The 23,922-nt window shown below is 35.8% G+C and overlaps 2 protein-coding genes across 11 annotated transcripts in view; one reads left to right on the forward strand and one right to left on the reverse strand.

Moving 5' to 3' along the window:
- Window positions 1-12,029, reverse strand: part of Ih (hyperpolarization activated cyclic nucleotide gated potassium channel Ih) — a 324,580-nt gene extending 312,551 nt beyond the window's left edge. For 2 of the 8 annotated variants that reach the window (XM_076540372.1, XM_076540374.1), the window contains exons 1-2: window positions 9,918-11,969; window positions 947-1,506 (exon numbers count right to left, since the gene is read on the reverse strand). In XM_076540372.1, the coding sequence (XP_076396487.1) occupies window positions 947-984 (38 nt within the window). In that variant the 5' untranslated portion in view covers window positions 985-1,506; window positions 9,918-11,969. Of the gene's footprint in view, window positions 1-946; window positions 1,507-9,917 lie in introns of all 8 variants that reach the window. The other 6 variants (XM_076540383.1, XM_076540375.1, XM_076540373.1 and 3 more) reach the window with 6 other exon arrangements.
- A 2,790-nt stretch (window positions 12,030-14,819) lies between these two features.
- On the forward strand, window positions 14,820-23,384 carry Oga (O-GlcNAcase). 3 transcript variants are annotated; one of them, XM_076540643.1, is made up of 13 exons: window positions 14,820-15,176; window positions 15,320-15,371; window positions 15,446-15,779; window positions 15,853-16,297; window positions 16,367-16,950; window positions 17,013-17,324; window positions 17,502-17,676; window positions 19,462-19,536; window positions 20,812-20,897; window positions 20,964-21,133; window positions 21,212-21,407; window positions 21,468-21,627; window positions 21,704-23,384. In XM_076540643.1, the coding sequence occupies exons 1-13, from the start codon at window positions 15,107-15,109 to the stop codon at window positions 21,838-21,840; spliced, it is 2,796 nt and encodes a 931-aa protein (XP_076396758.1). In that variant the 5' UTR covers window positions 14,820-15,106; the 3' UTR covers window positions 21,841-23,384. The 3 variants fall into 3 exon arrangements, with proteins under 3 accessions (XP_076396758.1, XP_003706567.1, XP_012148132.1); XM_003706519.3 differs by having other exon boundaries at window positions 14,821-15,176; window positions 19,462-19,515; XM_012292742.2 differs by lacking the exon at window positions 19,462-19,536 and having other exon boundaries at window positions 14,821-15,176.
- Window positions 23,385-23,922: the final 538 nt, after the last annotated feature.

A 23,922-nucleotide genomic window follows, 5' to 3' on the forward strand; every position in this document is an offset into this window, starting at 1 on the left:
GGCGCAATGGTCCCAGAGGTAAGAAGATCCATTGGGTGCACTCAGAACATTTCAGCGTTTCAATGTGCCGTATAAGCAAATAAGAATAATAACAATAATCATTCGCACTATTTAATTCTCGAGACATTTACTAACTTATTTGGCCTAATTGGTGTCTACCGTCAAAAATACATGTGAGGCTAAGCGTTTTCTATTGTAACTATGGTAATTGTACAATATCCCTTCTACATCGTAATCACTCGCATACTCTCAGATTGTCAACAGTACAACGTATACAAAAAGCAGGCGACAACCCGAGAATCGGCTGATAAGAAGGTTCCACTGGCACGGAGATCCACTCGGTCCACCCTTGAACACTTCCACTGTGACGTACTGGCGTATAAATAATAACACTGACAACTACATTACACAATTTACCATATCTCACACATTGAGACATTTACCGACCTTATCTTTGACCTAATTGCATGATAGCTCAGGACAATTATTCCTATCGACAATATGTCAGTCTAGGCGTGCGCTTCTGTTCTGACAAATTACAGGACCCCACAAAATATAGCCTACCATGTTAATTCTAGTGGACCTCGTAGAATATAGCCGGCTGTCAGCTAGAGTAGGTATGGCAGTACCTCGCAAAATAGTCATGGTAGCATATTAATAGTAATAGCCTACATGGTAGGCTACATACTGCGAGGTCCTGCCATGCTTACTCCAGCTGGGCCCTGTGCAAACAGGTGTCCCAGAAACGTAGACGTATCAACTCTCCGAACGTGCAGGGAGAAATGCACACCCATCGCGCCACCTCTGCCAATTGGAACCTTCTACATCTCAATCACTCGCCAACTCTCGGGTGGTCGCCCATATTTAGACCTCCTCTACGCAAGCATGAACCGCATAAGCAAAATATAGCGAAGCAAAAATACAAAGGAAAGAAAAAGCGACTCACGGGTGCGAGACGCGTCGATGAAGGCTCCTCATGGACATGGCTCTGTTCTTTCGATTCGAGCTCGATGTAGATCCGTTCGCACTTCCGTTCGGCGTGGTATGGCGTGGCGTAGCTGTTGGGGGAGCGGATTGCTCCCCCGTGGCCGCCACGGCCACCGCCGCCGACGTGAGGCCCCCGGAGGTCGCCAGGCCGCTACGACGAAACGGGCCCGAGCTAGCCGCTAATCGGCGGGCTAATCTGCGGGCGAGCCGACGGGCCAGGCGCGCCCCTGTAGCACCGGCACCCACGCTGACGGTCTTTCTGTCCCACCCCCCGTGCCCAGGGGGTGGTACACGCTGCCTGGTGACTGCTCTTACAACGCTTCTCTACGCTCTCTCTCTCGCTCTCTCTCTCTCTCTCCTGGCCTCGCGAACGCTTCACCTTCACCAGCTTTTCTCTGCTGGCTTTATGATCGCCTAATCTCGTCTGTAGGATACCTTCTGCATGGGTGCTGACAACTGTGTTCTGGATCCTACTTCTGGATCGCTGTGGATTCGGCTGCGTTGGTGGCTTCTGGTTCACTGAAATCATTAGTACTTTTTAGTGGATTTCTGATAATTTTTTACTATGAAATTTAGTTTATTTAGCGGGTTATGTTACTTGTTAGTCGTAGCTACTCTTTAGTGAATTTCTAGTAATTTTTCATAATGAAAATTATTTAATTTATCAAGTTATATTACTTATTACTTGCAGTTGCTCTGCAATGGATTTTTCGACATTTTTCGCAAGAAAAATCATTTCGTTTATCAAGTTATGTTACTTATTAATCATTGTTACTCTTTAGTGGATTTCTGGGCATTTTTCGCAACAAAGTTTATTCAATTTATCAAGTTGTATTATACATTAATTTAGAAAGTTATGTTGCTAATTTGCAAAGTTATACTATTTATTAATTTTGAAAGCTTATTAACTTGTCAAATTATGTATTCTGAGTGACCTCGCACAAGGACCAGCCCGGGTCCTATCGCAAATTGCTATTGTTACCAATTGCGCATGCTTGTTATAGTTATATTTACTAGTTTCCAAACAATTAACCCTTTGACTGCACTTTCGTATGAAACTCTCAATATGTAACTCGATATTCGCATGTCAGTCATACATCGGTATATTTATCGAGATTGCAAGATACTGAAACACTTACCGATATTCAGTTGTTCATAGACGATAAATTCTGTGGTATATTAGCTTCATAAAACAGCGAACTTATTATACCAAGAGAAATTTATAATTGTATGTGTACACATTTCGTACACGTTGATAAACACGTGAGGGTATATATGTATACCCTTTCGTGTATGATAGACAAGTGAAGGCGCATATGCCTTTCACAGTCAAAGGGTTATTAGGATAGGTCGAGATCATGGTGTCACATATGACAACGTAAGGAAACCAGAGAATGTAGCAAGTGATAAGATAGTGAGAGATGTAAATAATTAAGTGGGAGATCGATCTTCGAGAAATCTTATTTTCTCTGCGTGGAACGAGGTTACCCTTACGGTGAACAAGAGGTAGTGAATATTTGAGTACTTCAGTATTTAGAAATTTGGAATTTTGGAAATTTAGAAATTTGGTAATTTGATAATTTGGAAATTTGGAAATTTGGAAATTTGGAAATTTGGAAATTTGATAATTTGGAAATTTGGAATTTTGGAATATTGGGAATTTTTGAATTTTAGAATTTTAGAATTTTGGAACTTTGGAACTTTGGAACTTTGGAATTTTGGAAATTTGGAATATTGGGAATTTGGAAATTTGGAAATTTGGGATATTGGAAATTTGGGACATTGGAAATTTGGAATTTTTGGAATTTGGGATATTAGGAATTTTGGAGTTTTAGATTTTTGGAGTTTTGGAGAACGCTGCGAATGATTCTTTATTGATTTTGTAAGATTTCTTATCTGGGTTCCGAAAGTTTCAAATCAAGACGAATGTACAAACTTTTGAATTCCCGAAACTCCAAACATTCCCGTCTTTCAAGGGATTTCGAGATTTCATGTGTCGTGAAACCCATCCAGATATTAACCATAAATTATGGTACCCGCGTTTTTGAAATGAAAAATTTGAATATTGATAAATGAAATTTGGTAACTTTGGAATCGTATATGTATATCATTTTTTGGTTATAGATAATGATATTTTCTTATTTTATATTTTTTGTTTTGCAAATTTCGATATGTTCTAATTGTAAGTTCTCAAATTTTCAAATTCCTACATTTCCAAAATTCTAAATTTCTCAATATCCAAATTCTCAAATCCTACAATATAATAATAGAATTGTTGTATAGTTGTATTATAAGATCAGTAGAATAGTGGAACAGTTGTATGAAAATAATATAGCACAGTGCAATAGTAGGATAATAATGTAATAGTAAAGTAATGTAATGAAATGTCGGAATAATGAAATAATAGAATAGGCAAGTAATAGTATAGTTAGATAGTGAAGTCGGCGAATAATAAAATGGCAGAAGTATGGAGAAATTGTAGTATAGTAATAGAATGGCCTAGTAAAATAGTAATATAATGAAATGTTAATATAAGTATGTAATGGAAAGTTATATAATAGTAGAGTAGCATAGTAGAAAATTGAAATAGTAATACAATAAGGATAATATTGTAATATTGAAATAATAGTTAAGTAGTCAAATACTAAAATAGTACAATAGTATAATAGTAAAATCGTAAAATCGTAAAATCGTAAAATCGTAAAATAGTAAAATAGTAGAATAGTAAAATAGTAAGATAGTAAGATAGTAAAATAGTAAAATAGTAAAATAGTAAAATAGTAAGATAGTAAGATAATAAGATAGTAGAATAGTAAAATAGTTAAGTAGTAAAATCATAAAATAGTAAAGCAGTAAAATAGTAAGACAATAGTAATATAGTATAATACTAAACTACTAACATACTGAAATACTACAATAGTGAAACAGGAAAATAGTGAAATAATGAAACAGTAATATAGTGAAATAGTAAAATGACAAACTAGTCAAATATTAGAATAGCAAACTAGTAAAATAGTTAAGTAACAAAGCAGTAAGCTAGTAAAATATTAAACTACTAAGATACTAAAATACTACAATAGTGAAACAAGTAAACAGTAAAATAGTAAAACAGTGAAATAGTGAAGTAGTATATATAGTGGAACAGTGAAATAACAAACTAGTAAAATAGCAAAATACCAAAATAGCAAAGTAGAAAACTAGTAAAATAATACTATAACAGTATAACGAAACCGTGAAACAGTAAATTAGTAGTCTAATATCATATTAAAATAGTAGAACAGTAAAATAATAAAATAGTAATTCATTTCTACAAAATCAACAAAATAGTAAGATATCCGTACAAAAATATAACATAAAAATCTAGTAGGATAATTAAATAATTGACCAGTAGAATTGTGAAATGTACCAATGAAAATTGAATAAAACCCAAAGAATTGATCCTAACAAACGTTGAAAACGGAATGCAACAAATAAACCATGTTAAACCACAATAGTATTCCCTTATTACGTAAAAATTCTACCACACAAGGAAAGAATCGATCAATCGAATTACTGAAACAGTTTCCAACCCGGATGTTTCCCTTGCCGGAAGTCGACTCTACAAATTAAGTTGTCTCTACGAATTCTTTCTCCTCAAACTTCATTACATGAATGGTTACCACCTGCCAGGGGTGTATCGCGAAAAATCGCTTGTTTTTCTCGCAAAAACCATCAGCGTTTAATACATACGTTTAATATGTTTAATACACGTTAAAGAATTGTTCGAATATTTTTTAAACCATTCCGTTCAATATTAAAACAATCTGCAAATTGAAATCTGGCTGTAGAAAATTAACGGATTTAGATGAATTTTTATTTCACCGTGTATCCAATATTTATTTCTTCCGCGCGCACGCGACAGCTTAGAAATTTTTATGCGGATAACTGTTATAATATAAAATATAATAAAACATAATAAAATTTATAATATAAATATAACATAAAATTGTGTCATATAACGTAAATTAATCCCTCAACCTCTTGTACTATTTTGATAAGTTTCACTTGTGACGCACTTCAGCTATGATTTTACTCCAATTTTTAATACGTCTCAATTTGTAGTTTAAGTCTAATTTTAATTTGCATAGCCAATGATTATATTGACTATAATATACAGGGTGTCTCACAATTAATGTAAGTCCCTGAAATGGGGGGTAGCTGACGCGATTCTGAATAAGATTTCCCTATGCGAAAATAGGGTTTGAAGCTTCGTTTTTGAATTATTAAGGAAAAACACGGACCAATCAGAGCGCGAGGATTACGCATGCGCAGACACGAGGGCGACAGCTTCGGCTAACGCGTAGTTATCCAACGCGTGGTAATCCAACGCGTAGTAGTGCAATGCGTGGTAATTCTACGCTTAGTAATGCAACGTGTGGTAATCCAATGCGTAGTGATCCAACGCGTAGTAACCCTGCGTGTGAATATCCAACGCGTAGTAATCCAGCACGTGGATATTCAATGCGTTGTAATACAACGCGTGGTAATTCTACGCGTAAGAATCTAACGCGTGGTAAACCAACGCGCAGTAATGCAATGCGTGATAATTCTACGCTTAGTAATGCAACGTGTGGTAATCCAATGCGTAGTGATCCAACGCGTAGTAACTCTGCGTGTGAATATCCAACGCGTAGTAATCCAGCGCGTGGATAATCAACGCGTAGTAATCCAATGCGTAGTAATACAACGCATAGTAATTCTGCGTGTAGGAATCTAACGCGTGGAAATCTAACGCGTAGTTAACCAACGCATGGTAATTCTGCGCGTACTAATGCAACGTGTGGTAATCTAACGCGTAGTAATCAAACGCTAGGCTCGGAGCTGTCGCTCTCGCGTCTTCGCATGCGTAGTCCTCCCGCTCTGATTGGTCCGTGTTTTTCCATAATAATTCAAAAACGAAGCTTTGAACCCCATTTTTGCAAAGGGAAATCTTATTCAGAATCACGTCAGCTACCCCCCATTTCAGGGACCTACACTGATTGTGGGACACCCTTTATATTGATAAATAATTTGACTAATAGCAAATGGACATAACATTTCAACTTTCTTTGTCTATTTTAATTCATTGAAAGTGTAACCCATAACAGTCACGAGCAGAGTAAGTAGTTCAAACAATTTAGTCTACCAAAGATATCTAAGTCTATGGCTAGATTCTTCCTCTGTTTTGCAAGATTATTCTAACTGAAGAATGAATCTAGATATTTTTTTTATTTCAGATATTTATCTATTTCTTTACCTAGATTATTTAAGAACTAGATATCTTTTGAACCAAGATTCTTAATTTGAATTTGAATTCAATAATATTGAATGCAAGAATATTTAAAGGACTCAAAAATTTTTATTTGAAAGGGTTAATATTGTAGCTGTGATTAGTTAGTTCTGACTGACGCACCTGACAAGTCATAGAGCAAGGTTAACCTACAAATAGCTCCGTCAATCAAAGCTACATAATAATTACTGCAATATTAAAAGAAATAAAGAACATTGAAATGTTATTCATATTTTAGTTATACAAACTAGGTATCTTCAGTTATACAAATTACAATTGACATCGATCGCAAAACTCGATCTTCATGCAAATACGATTTAGATTTGTCACATTTGAAATAGTAACATGCGTCACGTTGTGAAGGTGTGCTTTCATGATAGTAACTAATAAGAAATGTGGAGTGAATAAATGGTCGTAAGATTACGAAGAAGAAACAAATGAATTAAACAAGAAGAATATTGAATTTAATTCGATACGAAGCAGACTGTAATTGCGGAATTATAAAACGTGCAAACTCGAGACTGTAAAGAATTTAAACGACCGTTTAACGTCGCATGTATGCAATTGCTGAGAATCGGTTGAATCGATATTTCGAAAGAAGTACAGTCAAGAGCAAATCCGGCTGCCACGAGGATAATGCAGTCACCGAAAATCACTCGACATTTAGTCATTTTTGGAAATTTTTAAATTTGGGGGTGCATTTGGGTGTACACACATTTGATACTTTGAAATTTTCAGTATTACTGAATCTAGGTCTAAGACAATCTGAGGATAGACGAATCTAGGGATTTGGCAGAGTAAGAATTTTTTATTACACAATTTTGTGGACCTGAAGAGTTAGGGACATAGACGTTTGTAGATCTAAACATTCAAGGACGCAGAAATTTAAAGATATAGAAATTTATGGCTATAGGAATTTAGGGATTTTGTAGGAATAGGAAGAGTTAGGGATCTAGGGATTTGACAATCTAGAAGATTTCAGAATACACAATTTTGTGAATTTAAAGATTTGGGGACATGGAAGTTTGTGGATCTAGGGATTTGAAGACATAGGAATTTGTCGACGTAGAAATTTAGAGAATTTCAGGTATTTGTGGAACATGACATTTAGGGATTTTCAGATTTGGAGACCTAGGAATTTGACAGTCTAGAAGATTGTAGAGTACATAATTTTCCGAACTTGAAGATGTGGGGACATAGAAGTTTGTAAATCTAGGGATTCGGGAACGTAGAAATTTGTGGACGTAGAAATTTACAGAATTTGAAGTATTTCTGGAGCATAATATCTGGAAACTTTCAGATTTGGGAATCCAGGAACTTGAAGATCTAAAAGTTTAAAGACATAGGAATTTATGGATTTTGAAATTCAGGGGTGTTGAAATTTGGAAATGTAGGAATTTGAAAGCAGGGGAATTCGAAGTCATAGGTTATTGTTTGAAGAAATTTAGATTTAGAGACTTTCAGATTTAGAGATCTAGGAATTTCAGAATCTACGAATTTGGAAACATAGGAATTTGCAAAATTAGAAATTCGAAGGTGCTAGAACTTTCAGAACAGAGGAATTTGGTGTCATAGGTATATCGGGAACTTGAGTTTTGGAAAATTTCGAATTTGAAACTCTAGGGTCTTAACGATCTAGGAATTTCAAGACACAGGAATTTATGAATCTAGGAATTCAAAAACATAGAAATTCGAAGACGTACAAATTTGAAGAAGTAATAATTCGAATCACATGTATTTGCAGAATTTTCGACCTTAGAAATCTAGAGACTTTACCGTCTACAAATTTGTACATATAGGAAATCGAGAACGAAAAAATTGGAAAATCTAGAAATTTTGGAAGTAGGAATTCGAAGACCTAATTTTGAGTCTTGTGAATATGGGGTTCTAGTTTTATGTTACGCAAACACCTGAAATTCTTTAAATTTCTACGTCGACAAATTCCTATGCTTCGAATCCCTAGATCCACAAACTTCGATGTCCCCAAATCTTTAAGTTCGCAAAATTCTGTATTCTGAAATCTCCTAGACTTCTATATTTGTAACTCTAACTATTTAAACATCTAGAAATTCAAGAAATTAAAATTTGGGAAATATTGAGAAATGGTATAATTGAAAAATTTTGAGAAGTTGTGAATTTGGAAATTTCGGAAGTACAAAAATTGAAAATGTCAAGTTTACGTATATGTCATATAAAGGGAGCCTAGGTTGCACCCGAGTGTACAGCCGTTCAGTGAATCTCGTGCTGCGCGAGTTTCGCGTGATTTCCAAGCGACACTTAGTGTGTACACGTGTTTTTTATCGTGTTCATCAGAACGTATCACGATACGAATGTCGTGGGGACATTTTCCTAGCTGCGTGCCTTGTTTGCAATGATAACAGGGAAACAAAGTCAAGGACGTGCAAATATTGTACATGGAGCAACTTTCAAACACGATATTTAATAACGAGCCTTCGATATTTTTAATTTAACTATTACACAATGAAGTTATAATCTGTACTTGAACTTTTATCGATGATCGGTTTAAATATAATTGTTATCTAGAGGATTCTATAGTCGATAATTGAAGATTGTTCAATCATGAATTAAACTGTAATTGATAATTAGAAATCTTTATAATTAGGAATTGAAATTTTATTATTAGAGATTAGAAGGTAATTTTAATCAAGGATCTCCTTAATTAATAATTAAATTCCAATCGTTACATAGAACTTTTTGTTTATAGATAAAAGTTTATTTTAATCTTTTGCTGCTATTGATTATCATTTCATTTCGTAATTATCAGTAGGATATTAATTATAAATTAAACTGAAATTTTTATAGAATGCTATTAATGTTTCATTAATTCGCATCTTCGCTTTAACCCACTTGGAAAACTCAATTTTAAATACCTAATTAGAAGTTTCTAATAATGGTTGAAAGTTAATTGTTAATTTAAAAAATCCGATTAAAAGTAACTATTGATCATTTGTCAATCTTCAACTTTACTTTCAATTAGAAAACCATACAAATAACAGTTGCAATTTAATTCCAAATTCGAGGAAATTCGAATTAAACTTTAATTGTTAATTGGTGATAAATTACATTAGAAACTTAATTAAATATTTGAATCCCTGTTTAATGCTACAACTCAAATATTGGCGTAACTAGGATTTGTGGTTATGCATTATATTGCCACAAGTTAGGTCTCGTATTAAAGCACAACACGTTATATAGCTGTGTTATTTGTCACGCACTAAATCACCACGTGTTGTAAAGTTATACATTATTTCACCCCCGTTAATTCATCAAACATATTATCTCGCTACGCGTTAAATCACTCGTTAGATTGCCACGACTTATAATATAGCCGCATTAGAGCATTACATGTTGTGCACCCACGCGTTAGACTACCACACGTTACATAATTACTTGTTAGACCGCCTCATGTTAGTTCGCCACGCGTTGTATGGGTACCCGTGAGTTTATCATATGTTACCAGCCGTAATATCGCGACGCGTTCTACAGCTATACGTTAGATCGCCACTCCTGATATCCTCAGACACGTTACATCCACCAAGGGTAATCAAGTCTGCCTACCTAGTTACGCCAAAGAATAGCTGAAGAAGAGCAAGACACGTACCTGCTGAAGCAGAATCACGATCTGGCCGGTAATGCGTTTTCAAACCGGTGATTCATGTCACTGAATTGGTCAGCAGGTTGGTACACGCGATTCGACGTGAGTGATCAAACATCAGACTCTTCCCGTTGTGGTTATCGGTGTATCACAGTTTGTAGATGCGACGCATGCCCCGCGATCGACCATCGTTTCCATTAATTACACTCGCATTTCAATCTGGTACACTCTGTGTCGCGCCCCCTTTCATTCACACCCATCTCCTTGAGCGCACGTGTTCACCTTAATCCTGGTTAATATATCTTAGTATCACAATGGACGATTTAGTTTTCTATCTTGCGTGTTAATTATTTATTTATATATTCTCTTCCGAACTTCCTGCCTTTTTGTTTCTGAGTCCTTCTTCTTCAGAGCTGCTTCTCTTAATATTTGTTTAAACCTTAAGCTTATAAATCACAGTCGCGAATTGATACGGATCTCCGTAGCATGTGCTGCTGCTGTTGCTCGACTCGAAACGATCACACCGCCTCGTATACCAGGCATGCTCTCCTCTCCTCTTCTTCTGGTTCTCTCTCTCCCTCTCTTTCTCTCGACACGTTGCACAGGATTGGTACAACTAGTCACCCCGATTGCTCTTCTTTGAACACCACGGTTGGCTGTTCGACTCGAACGACTCCACGCACCGCTCTCGTTACACTCGTTCTGGGACGGATTGCGCGTGTTCTCGCGTGCTGTCTATTTCCCGCCTGTTCGACGGAAAAAATTCACGCCGAGAAAGCACAGGATTTATATCCGCGTCTAGGTGGATGTGAAAGGAGTTTCACTATCGACCATCAATGCGCACGTGCGGCCGACGAGCAATGTGCCGAATCCTCTCCCTCGTCGCCGCTCGGTCGAGGGCACATAAAAACGTCCAGCAAGTCTCTCAGAACCGAGATACGATTAACGGTCGCGGGAAACGAGTCGCATTCTCGTGTTTCGTCTCGTGTACTTGCTGGGTCCTTCGTTTCGTCGAGACGAAAGGATTGTTCGCGTTCAGTCGAGTCACACACGAGCATCGACGAGCCATCCTCTCTTTCCGTGTCTTACGTCCTCGTCACCTTCTCTCTCTCTCTCTTTTTCTCTCTGTCTAGCCACTGCTGATCACCGTGTACTCTGTCTCCTTCGCTCGACGAAATAGAGAAGCATCGTTTGAAAGATCCAGATGTCGTGGCGACCGTTGTTCTCTCCTGATCCTGTCAGAAGTTGACACGTCTCAGCTAAGTATCGTCATCGCTGGACCTTGGTGAGCATCTCCGACTGCTGTTCGACGGCATGGCAGTCTACGCACGTAACGAAGCTCGATGGCGCGATGGTCTCGATACCGTGCGACCATTAATCGATCGAAAATCATCTGACTGCCTCGAGTTGTATCCGTTTGCTCGTCGCTGACGCTCTTCGACTCGGTCCACTCGTATTCCCCGCAATCCCATCGACGTTCGAATGACGACTTGTCGGCTACGTTGCTGCCGTGTCTCACGCGACCGCCACTCCGTCGTCAACGGTATACTCCGTTCTGGGTTCCAACGGCCGCTAACGACATCTGATTCCCTTCGATTGCGATCCTGCCGCTTTTCACCCACGGCCCTGCCTTTCTCCCTTCTTCCCTCGACGTCCTCCTTGGATAGATGTAGCCAGTGTACACCAGTGGTCGCGCGGACACAATTTCCCTCTCAGTCAATCGCGACCAGCCATTATTACCGAGCTGATCCCGCGGCTGCTTAATTACTCTCGATGCTGCACTCACCGCCAATGTATCCCGATATTTCCCACGGTGCACGGGACACTGATAACACGGCTCGCGTGACCCGTTTACGTTTTGCAGTCTCCTTACCCGACGACACCACCAGCTCCTTCGCCGTCTCGTCTACGGTTCACTCTGTGTCGGCACTCCACTCTTCAGGGACCGGTTTGACGTGGCACCGCCGATCCTGCGACTGTCAAACGAAAAGAGACTCGTTACGAAAGATATCCTTTCTTCGTTTCTTTCCGTTAATCACACGCGCGTTTTCGTCGCCACCCTTCAACACCCCCAGCCGCCCTTTTCGTTCTCCCTTAACCTCGACACGCACGTTCCTCTTTCTCTCCCTCTCACGCACAACCTCACCTCACGCATCGTTTTGCTCCCTCTTTTTTTTACTTTCTCTCTCTCTCGCTCTCTCTCCCTCTCGGATTTCATTCATTTCGACATACTCGAAGGGCGCGACGTTTCCTTTAAGACGATCCCATACACGCGCCCCGCTCCCGTCCTTATCGATTACGACGCATACTGCATGGAGAAAGGCTGCCCACCCGTCGACGGCCAGAAAGGATTCCCCACGTGAACAGTTCGCAGATCTCTGTGCTCGTCTAAGCTACGACGAAGAGAATCGCGAGGATCCGTGCACGGGTGACGCAAATGTGTGTGTGTGGGTGCCTGCGGCAGCCGTGTTACGTGTGCAAGCGTAACCCCGACCTCGATGTTAGGCGGCTGATAGCCGGCCTCACACTGATACGGCTCCGTCGTTACAACCACGGGCCATACCCGCCCCTTCGACACCCCCACCATTACGGATAAATAAAAAAATTCGCACCCCTCTTTCCTGACTCGATCGCCGCGCCGTCTACGGTCGCTCGCGGCAAATCCGTCGACCCTTCGATTCCAATGGAATGCGCATGTGTGAACCAAACTTGCGTTTTTTCGACGAAATTGTATCGTTCTCTCCTGCCTGACAATTTTTCGGGAGTGGAATTCTCCGAATGCCCAATACCGCACTTGCGATCCCTCCATGATTCGAGTTTATCGGATACCTAAAAAAATTATCTTTTCACTTTCTTTGTACATAAAGCCGTATTTTACATGCAAAAGTTTTGTACGTTCTGAATACGTAATTGTATAGGTGGAATAAATAAATAGAGACTTACAAAATATGTAACTGTAATCTTAGTTTTTGTTACTTATTAATAATTTTTAAGTTATATGTTAAATAAATGAATGAAGTAAATATTTTATACTTTTATACTGTGCTTTAAATTAAAATATAGTATACAATGCAGGTAATATTCAAATCAGAATTTTGATTTCAAAAGTATTATACTTATAAAAATATATAAAAGGAAATAATTGCACTGAAAAATTTAATCATTTATTTACTTGATCTAATCCTTCCCTTTTCATTTTATAATAAATAAAATAAATATTTAACATGTTTTAATTATTATTTTAACTGAATCTAATATATAATACATATGTGAAATTATTTACTATATTATAAAATTTATATAATGTAGCTAATTTGCAACATTTGGTAAAGAAGAACACAAAATTTTAATTGCAAAAAACAATAAATATCTTTTATTTCTAATGTTTGAACATTTATTGTTTTTTGTAATGAAATACGTAATCGTGTATGATTAAAAAATAAACATAATTTCTGTAGTTTGCAACAGAATGAAACGTATGGTTAAAAGTTAGTTGCGTGTGCAAACGAGTATAACAAGACTATGCTTTATGTGGCGTTTCCTGCGGCACGGACTAACACTGAGGTTATATGATACCGAAATCATGTATACATTGAATACGTTTAATCGATGCCGCTGATAATAGCACGGTGAATATATAGAACGAATTTTACTCGTAGCCTCTTAACTTTAGTTTCAATACTTATATATTGCTACGTTGGTACCATTAGGCTTATATCCATTAATTAGAATAAGCAGAAATTTTGCTTAATAGCAGTTATATACATTATTAGAAACGTAAGCTACTTTCGAAACTATTTTAATGAAAATAAAAATTCAAATAAAGTCGTTGCTTCTACTTTTATGTGAAAAAAATATAACTCGCAAACAATAATGAGGTTATAAGTAAAATGTAATATTTTAAATAATTTATATACCTTAGTCAAAAATTTACATGATTGCTAATTTTGAAATTACAAGATCTTCGTAATAGTCGATTGCTATCAGGTAAAGTATACGTTACGACATCTTGCAGTGCATGCTGGGACTTTCGTTGACAAATTATGACTCATTCTCGTTCAAATTTTCCGCCTATAATTAACAGTAACGAATTATTCAATGCATGTACATAACTTGATTTTCATTTTCTACTATCTGATAAATATGTTACATAAATAGCTTAATTTTATGTACCTACAATTTACTCTTTGAATTTCAAACGCAGCAGTCGAATTCTGACACAAGAGTACAGAAGTAGATATTTTGAATTCGAATATAAAATGATGAAGCTATCAAATAAAGGATCAGTTAAATTATTTGTTACATAAACTCATTATATATTATCTACTTACATTTAAATACTAGAATGAGCTTAAACACTTAATAAATTCAATTACTATTTAAATGATCACAGAAGATGCGATAGAAGCTGACACTCGGGACGAGTCGGGTCCAATCGAATCGAGTTGAATTCTCGAAAATATCTCGAAATTTAAGAATATCAGAATTCCCGCGAATTTTGAAAATCCATGGCACATTTCAAGACTAACTTTACTAAATAATCGTAAATTTATTTTCTTATCCCTCGGAGGTGTTCTAGAAACCTACAGTATAAAATAATTACATTATGTTTAATTGATTAATGTAAAACAGCAAACCATGAAAAATCACAAAAAAAATTTCAAACCATTATAATCCCAAATTTGTAATCTTTAAATTTAGGAATATAAAAATAAAAAACTCACAAATTTCTAATTTGGATTGCACCAACTGGATATCGACTTATTTTGTCATCCCGTCTAGCGATAACTTCTCCTCCACAAGGATACAGTAGCCCCTATGTTTCTAAGTCCCTATGAATTCAAGTTTCAGATGTCGCCACTATCCAGTCGGAGTTCCGTTAATCGTTCTGCCTACAGTCGATGGATCGAAAAATCGTTCAGTATCGATCAGGACAGCGGGTGCAGTTGTCAGATACATAGGAGACAGGGTTTTTGTTCCTTCGGAGGTACACGGGTTCCGAGTAAATTTTTTTCTCTCCAGAAAATAAGTAATGCTGTCGTGACGGCTACGCAATTGAATTGTGCTGCTAGAAAGACAGCAGTTGCGCGTCTCTTTCTACATTCTTTCAAGAAACGGCAGCATTTTGCACTTGGCAACTCCTTTAGCCATTTTTGTACTTCCATACTAAACAAACGTGCCTCCTGTGATCCGCAATGGCGGAGACGAATGGGGCCGCAAATTTGAATACGAAAAATGGGAATTTCATCTGTGGCGTCGTCGAAGGTACATAAACGGTTGTCTTGCGATACGAAATATACGTATTTGGTCATCGTTAACAATCACTTTGCGTAGGAGGGGGAACGATTGAAATGCATAATAGTTCACGCGCATTATTCATTTTAATAGCTGGTATTTTGTTATTGCAGGTTTTTATGGACGGCCTTGGACCACCGAACAAAGGAAGGATTTGTTTCAAAAGTAAGTATTTCTAAGTAAATGCAGATGCAATATTGAAAATGTTATTTCAAATTGTTCTGTTAAATAATTTTCAGATTAAAAAAATGGGGAATGGATTCGTATTTATATGCACCGAAAGATGATTATAAGCATCGTGCGTATTGGAGAGATTTGTACACAGTAGAAGAAGCAGAACATTTAACTGGATTGATAACAGCTGCTAGGGACTGTGGTATTACATTCTATTATGCGTTATCTCCTGGCTTGGATATTACTTACTCAAGTTCAAAAGAAGTTACCATATTAAAAAGGAAACTGGAACAAGTTAGCCAATTTGGTTGCACCGCATTTGCATTATTGTTTGATGATATTGAACCAGAAATGAGCGAAGCTGATAAAGAAGTATTTCAATCTTTTGCTCATGCACAAGTACGTAACTGTGAAATATTGTTACAGCTATTAAATATTTTATGCATAATTAATTTAAATAATATGTTAATAGGTTTCTGTAACAAATGATATCTTTCAACACCTTGGTCAACCACGATTCCTTTTATGCCCGACGCAATATTGTGCAACTCGGGCAATGCCAAATGTAGCATCTTCAGAATATCTTAATACACTCGGAAGTAAATTAGCTCAAGAAATTGATATAATGTGGACTGGTCCCAAAGTAATATCAAGACTTTTGACTGTTGAATCCATTGAAGAGATTACGGAGGTTCTAAGGAGGCCACCAGTTATATGGGATAATTTGCATGCTAATGATTATGATCAAAAAAGAGTATTTTTAGGCCCATATTCTGGTCGATCTCCTGACTTGATTCCCAAATTGAGAGGAGTTTTAACAAATCCCAACTGTGAATATGGAGCAAATTTTATAGCAATTCACACTTTAGCTCAGTGGAGCAGATGTAATATTGATGGAAAAAGAGATTTAAGTTTGAGTTAGTATTTATTTTTCATTCCATTTGTATTAATTATATTACTTAACCTCATTATCATATGATTTACAGATGATACTGTATCTGCTGACATAAAACTAGAAACTGAAACAGAAGATGGAGTGCTTGGTGAAGATATACCTTTAACGATGTCTCCAAACATATATCATCCGCGGCACGCTTTAAAAAATGCCATCAACGATTGGTTACTGGAATTCAGCAAAAAGCGGAATGTATGGGGCGTTATAGCGAAACCACAACCATGTGTGGCACCAACGGTACCAATTCCGATAATTCCTTCTGTGAATACATGCATGAGTCTTACGGCGACAACGACGACTACTGTTCCTGCGACTCCTGCACCAGTAACTAATTCTAATCACCTACAAGCATTGGCTGAAGTTTGCTCAACTGTAACCACTGCTGACAATTATGTACAGCCTCCTTCTGGTCCTGTCATGAATTCTTTGGTATCCGATACGACTGTTGTTAGCGAACCCATTATTCCATCAATTTCATCTACCGAGGAGAATGTGGCAAGTTCCAATGCTTTATCGTCTATGGAACCTATGGATTGTAACACGACTCCCAACAACTCTCCAGCCCATGCAGTGAAAATTCAAACAGAAGATGACGCTATGGTAGAGAATAATTCTGTAAGTTCTTTTACCTATATCAATAGGATTTGTGAAATATGCATAATCCTTGATTTTTCCAGACATGTAGCGACGCATCTGGTAGCATGCAAGTGGAAGTGGATGGTACTTCCCCTGCAATAAATGGTACTCAAATGATCGTTGAAAACGACAGTGAAAATCACGATAGTGGCGATAATGGTGATCAAGAATCGCCCGATGTTGATAAGCGGTTGACGCAAGAAGACTTATCTTTGTTATGTGATCTTTTTTATTTACCGTTCGAACATGGCGGTCAAGGTATTCAACTATTGCAAGAGTTTAACTGGTTAAAAAGCAACGCCCATGTTGTTATGAGGAAAGCGAAAGAGGATGAAACTACGTCTCAATCGGACGTATGTCACATTTTTTCTCGCGTGCAATGGAATCTCGCTATATGCCCAGATAAACGATGTTAGAATACAAAAATTTGTATTTTTCATTTCTATAATTCCTTTCAATATCATATAGCGAGATTCTACTGTATTACAAATAAATTGCCCATACAAATCTTAACTTGTTCAAAACTTCAGATTGAGGAATGGCATGCGCGAGCGGCTAAGTTAAACGAAATGTGTAACGCTGTAAATAGACTATTTCAGCGACTTACATATTGTAACAATCGTGAGTTGTTATATGATCTGTATTCATATGTATGGGACATGAGAGGAGTCGTGTCTCTCTTAAACAGTTATGTGAAATGGTTGGGTAAGTTACATTTTGCTTACATAAATCAAATATGTTTATTGAAAAAGATGGCTGTAAATGAAATAGAGAATAGTATCAAAAACATTTGGGTCATCACATCAATCACAGTATTAAAGTAAAAGTAAAAATAGTAATGTAAAATATATAAAGAAAGTTCATTCAAGATGCTAGTATGCTGGTACAATGATCGCGTTACAATGATTCATGTTACTGTACTACATAGAACATTCAAAAATATTACTGATTTTTATTTTTTATTTAATTTCTCTGTTATCATGATCAGTAGAAAGTTGTATTTGTTGTGCTACAGATGAGTGCTGTTATCGATTTTTCTCAAAAGTTCTATAATTTATTGCATATAATTATATTTCAGAACAAAAGTGTCTCGAGTATTGGTAAGTGTAATATTCTATATGTTTTTTTAATCCACTGATTCTGTCTTTTTACAAGAAAGATGTGTTTTTTAATTTAAAATGTTTTACAAATTAAAATATAATGTCCGCAACTAACGAAAATTTATAATCTTCAAAATTTGAACAAGTGTCAATACACTGAAATAAACTCGGACAGCATTTTTTTAAAATCTTGTAGTGAATATTATATATTACACTACATACACTTCCTTGTAAAATGACATATAATTATACAACATTTAAAAAACAAAGTGCTGATTCCAAAATTTACTGATGTTTTGTTAAATCAATTAAATTCATTAACTTAATTGTATATTCATTATATATGCAATTATATATATACAAATCAAACATGTATTTTATTATAAATCACTAATAAATATTTTATAAGTACTTTAAAAACATGTAAAGCTCTAAGTAAAACAAAATTGTCAGTTTAAAGTAACTAGCAACAATTAATATTGTTAGTTTAAATGCTGCAATCATTGTTTAATTACTAATATATGAACATGCATCAGTAATAAATGGAATTAAGATATTTCATAAATCGCATATCTATGAAATATGTACATTTGTTTCTGCGCTTTAGAACCAAATGTACTATATGGCGCGCGAAAACAAACAAGTAGGGTCGCCGTGAGTCTGAATTAGAATGAGTTAAATCTACTCTTTGACAAATGCAATTACAAATACATTATTCTTGAAAGTACAAATCACAATTGCTTTATACAATTGCACAGAATTAAAACACAATCAGTCAATCCGCTGATTGAATTAATCAGTGTAACTTTATTTTTTAACATGTACCGTTTTTTAGAAAATGATTTTCTTATTTGTCGACTAACGGCTTCCTATTTATAATTCTAGTAGTGAATAAAGAACGTCACAGCATTTCTCATCTTTTGTTTTCAAACAATAGACTGTTTTTTTCTGGCACATAATGTTGATATATTTATATACATGTGCTAAATTTAAGTAATTTACACAATGTGAATAAAGAGAATTGACGTGGCGTTCCGGCGCAAATAGTTGGCGAACGAATTTTTCATAGCAGACACTTTCTGGGAAAGTATTTAACAGCATCTATGTGGACCTGAACAAATATCATGTTTTGAATAACCTTGTGCCAGCTATTAACATATTGGTTGACTTTCTTTCACAGACAATGTTTGGCAGAAATCTATTCGTTGCATCCAAAGTTTACAATTATTGTATGATTATTATGATGATACAGGCAAATGTAACATTGGAAAGTGAGAAGATAAATGTTGCAGCGAATAATTTTTGCCAGCAATATAAGTGTATGAGGAACAATACAGCTTCAATATTCACTGACTAACGTGCATTTCTGTGTTTTCTGTCTTGTTGATAGCGTTTGGCAGATTCCCGTCGACGATGACAACGTTTACCCAGGGAAGCTACACATGTATGCGATTCACCAGTCTGAGTAATCCAACAAAAAGCGCGCGACTAACAAAGCTTCAAACTAGTGATAATGATTGTATAATTTTGAGTTTGAAGCTTTGCGTAGAACTATTATAATGAATATAAGCAAGAGATTTGCGCGTAGAAGCAGCGTTCTGATGTCTTGACGGATCAATGTGTATTCAACACAGATATTTTTAGTGTTTAATACAATTTGATATGCGATGGACATACTTTTTCATTTTGCAAAAATTCTAACAAAACACATGTTTAGATATTACACTGTTATACAATATTTCTAAATATGTTCTCATTTTGATTTTATTCCATGAAATTTATTTGTATGTTTCATTTAAGTATTCATGTATGAATGCTTTACTCCTTGTTTGAAAATGTAAGTGAATTGGATGAACCTTTTCCAGAACAATTTTTGCACACAAAGTAAGTCCATCAATAGTTTTTACAAAATTGGCAAAGTTAGGACAATCTTCTAAAATGTGAAGCGCTTATCCTAAATATTATGCTGGTCAAGCACAACTAACAAAAGTTGTATCTTCCATGTTTCATTACATTCTACAATTAATTAGTGGCACAAAGGAAGTTTGCTGGAATTTGTTTATTAAAAGCATCTTTTGCAAAGTGTGAATGACCAGTAATACATCCTCCTTTTGCCAACTTGCCTGTACTAATTTCTTTTAGTTCCAGAAACTGTATTCTTTGCAGGAGTAATAGCAGTTTTATTTCAGGCGCATTTTGGCAAACTGGATTACCATTCCATCAATCCCATCATCCTTTCCACTATCTTAGAATTCAATGCGCGAACTTTGGTGCAACATTTTTTTTAAATTAATTTTGGTTATTACTTTATTTTTACCGTAATTGGTTCAGTATTATTGCTCTGTCTTTACAAATTCATCACTCTACTTAACAAAACACTTTTTCCAGTATTTTGATTTTCTTTTATTTAGAAATTGTTCAATACACGTACAAGTGATCAGTTCAGATATGGTTTTATTCGTTGATAAAATGATGCACCGTAGTTGTTTCGATCGATGGATTTCTTTATCTCGTAATACGATTTTTCAACTTAGTGAACAATACATGAAATCTAGTAATCGAGCGAGATAAAGATAATTAAAGCACCATCGGTCGAAGTGTACTTATGCATGTTACAAATTTAAGCTGAACTAGTGTTCAAAGCAGTGGGGGCCATTTCATAAATTATAAATTGCATAATCGCGCGTACACATTTCGTATTTCATTTTTTATTAAGGTCATATAATATGTTTTGGGATAGGGTTCTCGAATGGTTGGAAAGAAACTTTTATGAGTGGAGAACAAGAGCCGTGGGTATTCCGTGGAGGTCTTACAGCTGATCTACAGGTGCGTTTACATGCAATATCTTCTTTTCTTGCTGAATTGAAATCAATATGAAATTATATTTTACAGAGGTTAATTCCAGTGGACAGTGGTAATGATTTATTTGTTTACAAAGCACCAGAAGTGCCCACCAGTAAAATCTATACGATTAGGCCTTACTTAACAAGCGATGAACATGCAGTGTACACTGTTTGTAATAAAATTTGTGGCTGTATGGGGTCATCTGCAGTAGCAGATAGGTAAAAGAAGAATATTCATATAAAATATAAATATTTTATTCAACTAATCAATTGTCAACCTTAAATATTTAATTACAGGTTAGTTGGAGGTTTTCTAACGTTGAGTCCAGAACTGTGTATGGTTGTTGAAGATGAGAGTGGTGTAGTAGGTTACGCATTAGCTGCCTTAAATATCAAATCTTATAATCAGAAATTAGCGGTTTCTTGGATACCCGAGTTGCGGATGAAATATCCGCTAGATGACAATATAAATGATCTACCACAGAATGTTCAGGTATTTTGAATTATTTAATTTTACATTTATAATGTGCTAACTTCTGAAACTCATTTGCAGGATGCCATACGATATTTCCATTCATTCGTTCCGGATGTGTCTGAACAATTGTGCAGGCAACATCCATCAAAGCTTTTCTGTGCAGTGTTGCCAAGTGTTACAGACCAGTCGGTCCCTAAAAGATTAATTACTTGTATTCTTGCGGCTTTAAGAGCAAATGGTATATATCTTTTTGCATGATTTTCAAATTGTTATTCCGGAAAGTAAATGATTTAAATTTTTAATCATTTTCTCAGGTTCCTTCGGTGTACATACTACGATGCCAAGTATTGATAAAGAGTCCCACGAGTTTTATAGTAAATTAGGTTTTGTCGATTTGAATCCAGCGCACGAGGAGTATCCTGGTATCAAAACTATGTGCAGAAGTTTCTAACAAAGAGTGAGTACGCCAGTGATATTTGTGAACAAAGTGTATTTACTCGGACCATCTTCGAAGAAGGCTTCTGTGGCCTAAGAATCAAGTTCAAATGGCATAGGAGTACGATTATTTCTTAAAAAAGAAAGATCAGAAAGCTTTCCGTCCATTGTACATTCTCGTACAATGGACTCAAGGTAGATTCTCGACCTTTCAGTGGGAAGGAGAGAAAAAATGTATAGGCAGACTTTACATTATACTATCTTTAAGACTAACTTCCGTTCTGAGAAGCTGACCTATAAGATATCTGCCTTCTTATATCATATAGTATCACCCAAATGTGTTTAACGATATATGCGTGCATACAGTGTATATACGGTACGAGTTAAGTTACAGTGATATCTACATCGTTAAGCGGAGAGAGTGTGAAAAAATAATGTACAATGTGCAATAGTAAGGTTTAACAGAGCTAAAACAAAAACGAAACAGAGAAAAAAAGAATCTGTTAATTTTATGAATATTTATGTTTGTGTGTTCAACGCTATGGGATTTTAGTATATCCGGTATGCTTGTATCTTAAATAGGAAGTTTTCTTAACATGAAAATGTATGTACATAAACACGTTGAATGATGTACGAGGAAAAAATACCAGTATGTGTGTTCAATTAATTATTGAAGCTTTTTAAACCACTGAATGATATTTTCTTATCGAAACACGTGCGAACAATGAAAAATCTGTTCGTCCAAAATGTTTTCTGAATTTATGGAAAGGAAAAACAAACGAGCAAGTTATAGTTTTAACTCCAGGTTCGCTTTTTATGATAATTACCTATTCCATAGGTACTTTACTGCCCAGTAGCAAAATTTTCACTTTGAATATGTATATAACTGATATTTAATACGCCTATTATAAGGCCTTTTTATGTTTAATGTATCGTCCCCAACTAATATTGTTCTTAACACAAATATCGGTATTATTAACAATGCTTAATTGGCTCTTCCGTCGTATGTACGATCACGTGCAAAGTAGGTTTCCCTTATTTAAAAGGAAGACATATGTAATATGTACTTTAAATTTTATATCTTTTTTTATATTCAGTTTGAATGTTCGACAGCTGTTAATGTGTTAACCAAGAGAAGCCTACGATACACCCAAATAGAAGCGTGTATGTAATGCAGTGAAATGTAATATGCTTATGGAGCATTTGCTTATTTCGTTAACATTATTACGTACTATTCAACAGAGATAAATATTTCTAATGATTTGTTGCGATGACAGGCATTAAATTGCGTTTTATACGATTGTTTATTTTTATCAAGCGTGTCAGCGTGCAAAATTATGTTCTGAAAGGACAGATTGTAAGAAAAGAAATGTGTAACATGTAGCAACAATTAGGTCGTTACTATCGTTAGTTGTTCGTACCGTCTTTTGCACGTCGATGTATCAAATGTACAGAGCTGAGATAGAAAGTAAATAATGATAAGATAAAAACGTACACATACATACACCTGAACATACACGCATATACGAAAGGAAAGAAAATAAATATGAAGATCTTAGATATCTGCCTTATAATTGCTATTAATTAGTACTACCACAAAACAGTTGTATCACGAAGTGAGGTGTGATTTTTAATCTTAATCAGGAGCCAGAGTGTCGTGCTAGGATTCGATGTGATTTCATGTACAAAAAGGAAATTCGAGCGTCGTGAAAATCGTCTGTATCTGTAATCGAGATCTATTTTAATTCGGATCGGCACTTTGTAGAATTTTTATACTCGCTGTTGATTTTCACGACGACTGAATTGATGTGACGAAATTGCGTCTGACGGGAAAGCTGGAAAAAAAACATGTTTTGTAATCATCGCTTTTAATTCTTCTTTTTTACAAAGTCATTTCATTATTATATATTTATTTATTTTTATCGCCCGAAATATATCAATACATATTTATAGAAGTTCCCATGAAATAATTTAAAAAATGTAACTTTTTAATACGTAATTTCTCTTTTTGATCTTTTTTAAATGATTAAAAGTATAACAATATTTCCAGTTGTCTCGTCGTGCATTTGTAAGTAATATATGTGTAATTAGCACTGTG

This window comes from Megachile rotundata, chromosome 15 (assembly GCF_050947335.1).
Source record: "Megachile rotundata isolate GNS110a chromosome 15, iyMegRotu1, whole genome shotgun sequence".
NCBI classification, from domain to species: domain Eukaryota; kingdom Metazoa; phylum Arthropoda; class Insecta; order Hymenoptera; family Megachilidae; genus Megachile; species Megachile rotundata.

Bases quoted from the DNA above. Each gene is read 5' to 3' on its own strand.
- Oga (XM_076540643.1), top strand. From the start codon at position 15,107: ATGGCGGAGACGAATGGGGCCGCAAATTTGAATACGAAAAATGGGAAT. The intron at 20,898-20,963 runs GTGCGTTTACAT...TATATTTTACAG, and splicing joins GTCTTACAGCTGATCTACAG to AGGTTAATTCCAGTGGACAG. The intron at 21,408-21,467 runs GTATTTTGAATT...ACTCATTTGCAG, and splicing joins ATCTACCACAGAATGTTCAG to GATGCCATACGATATTTCCA.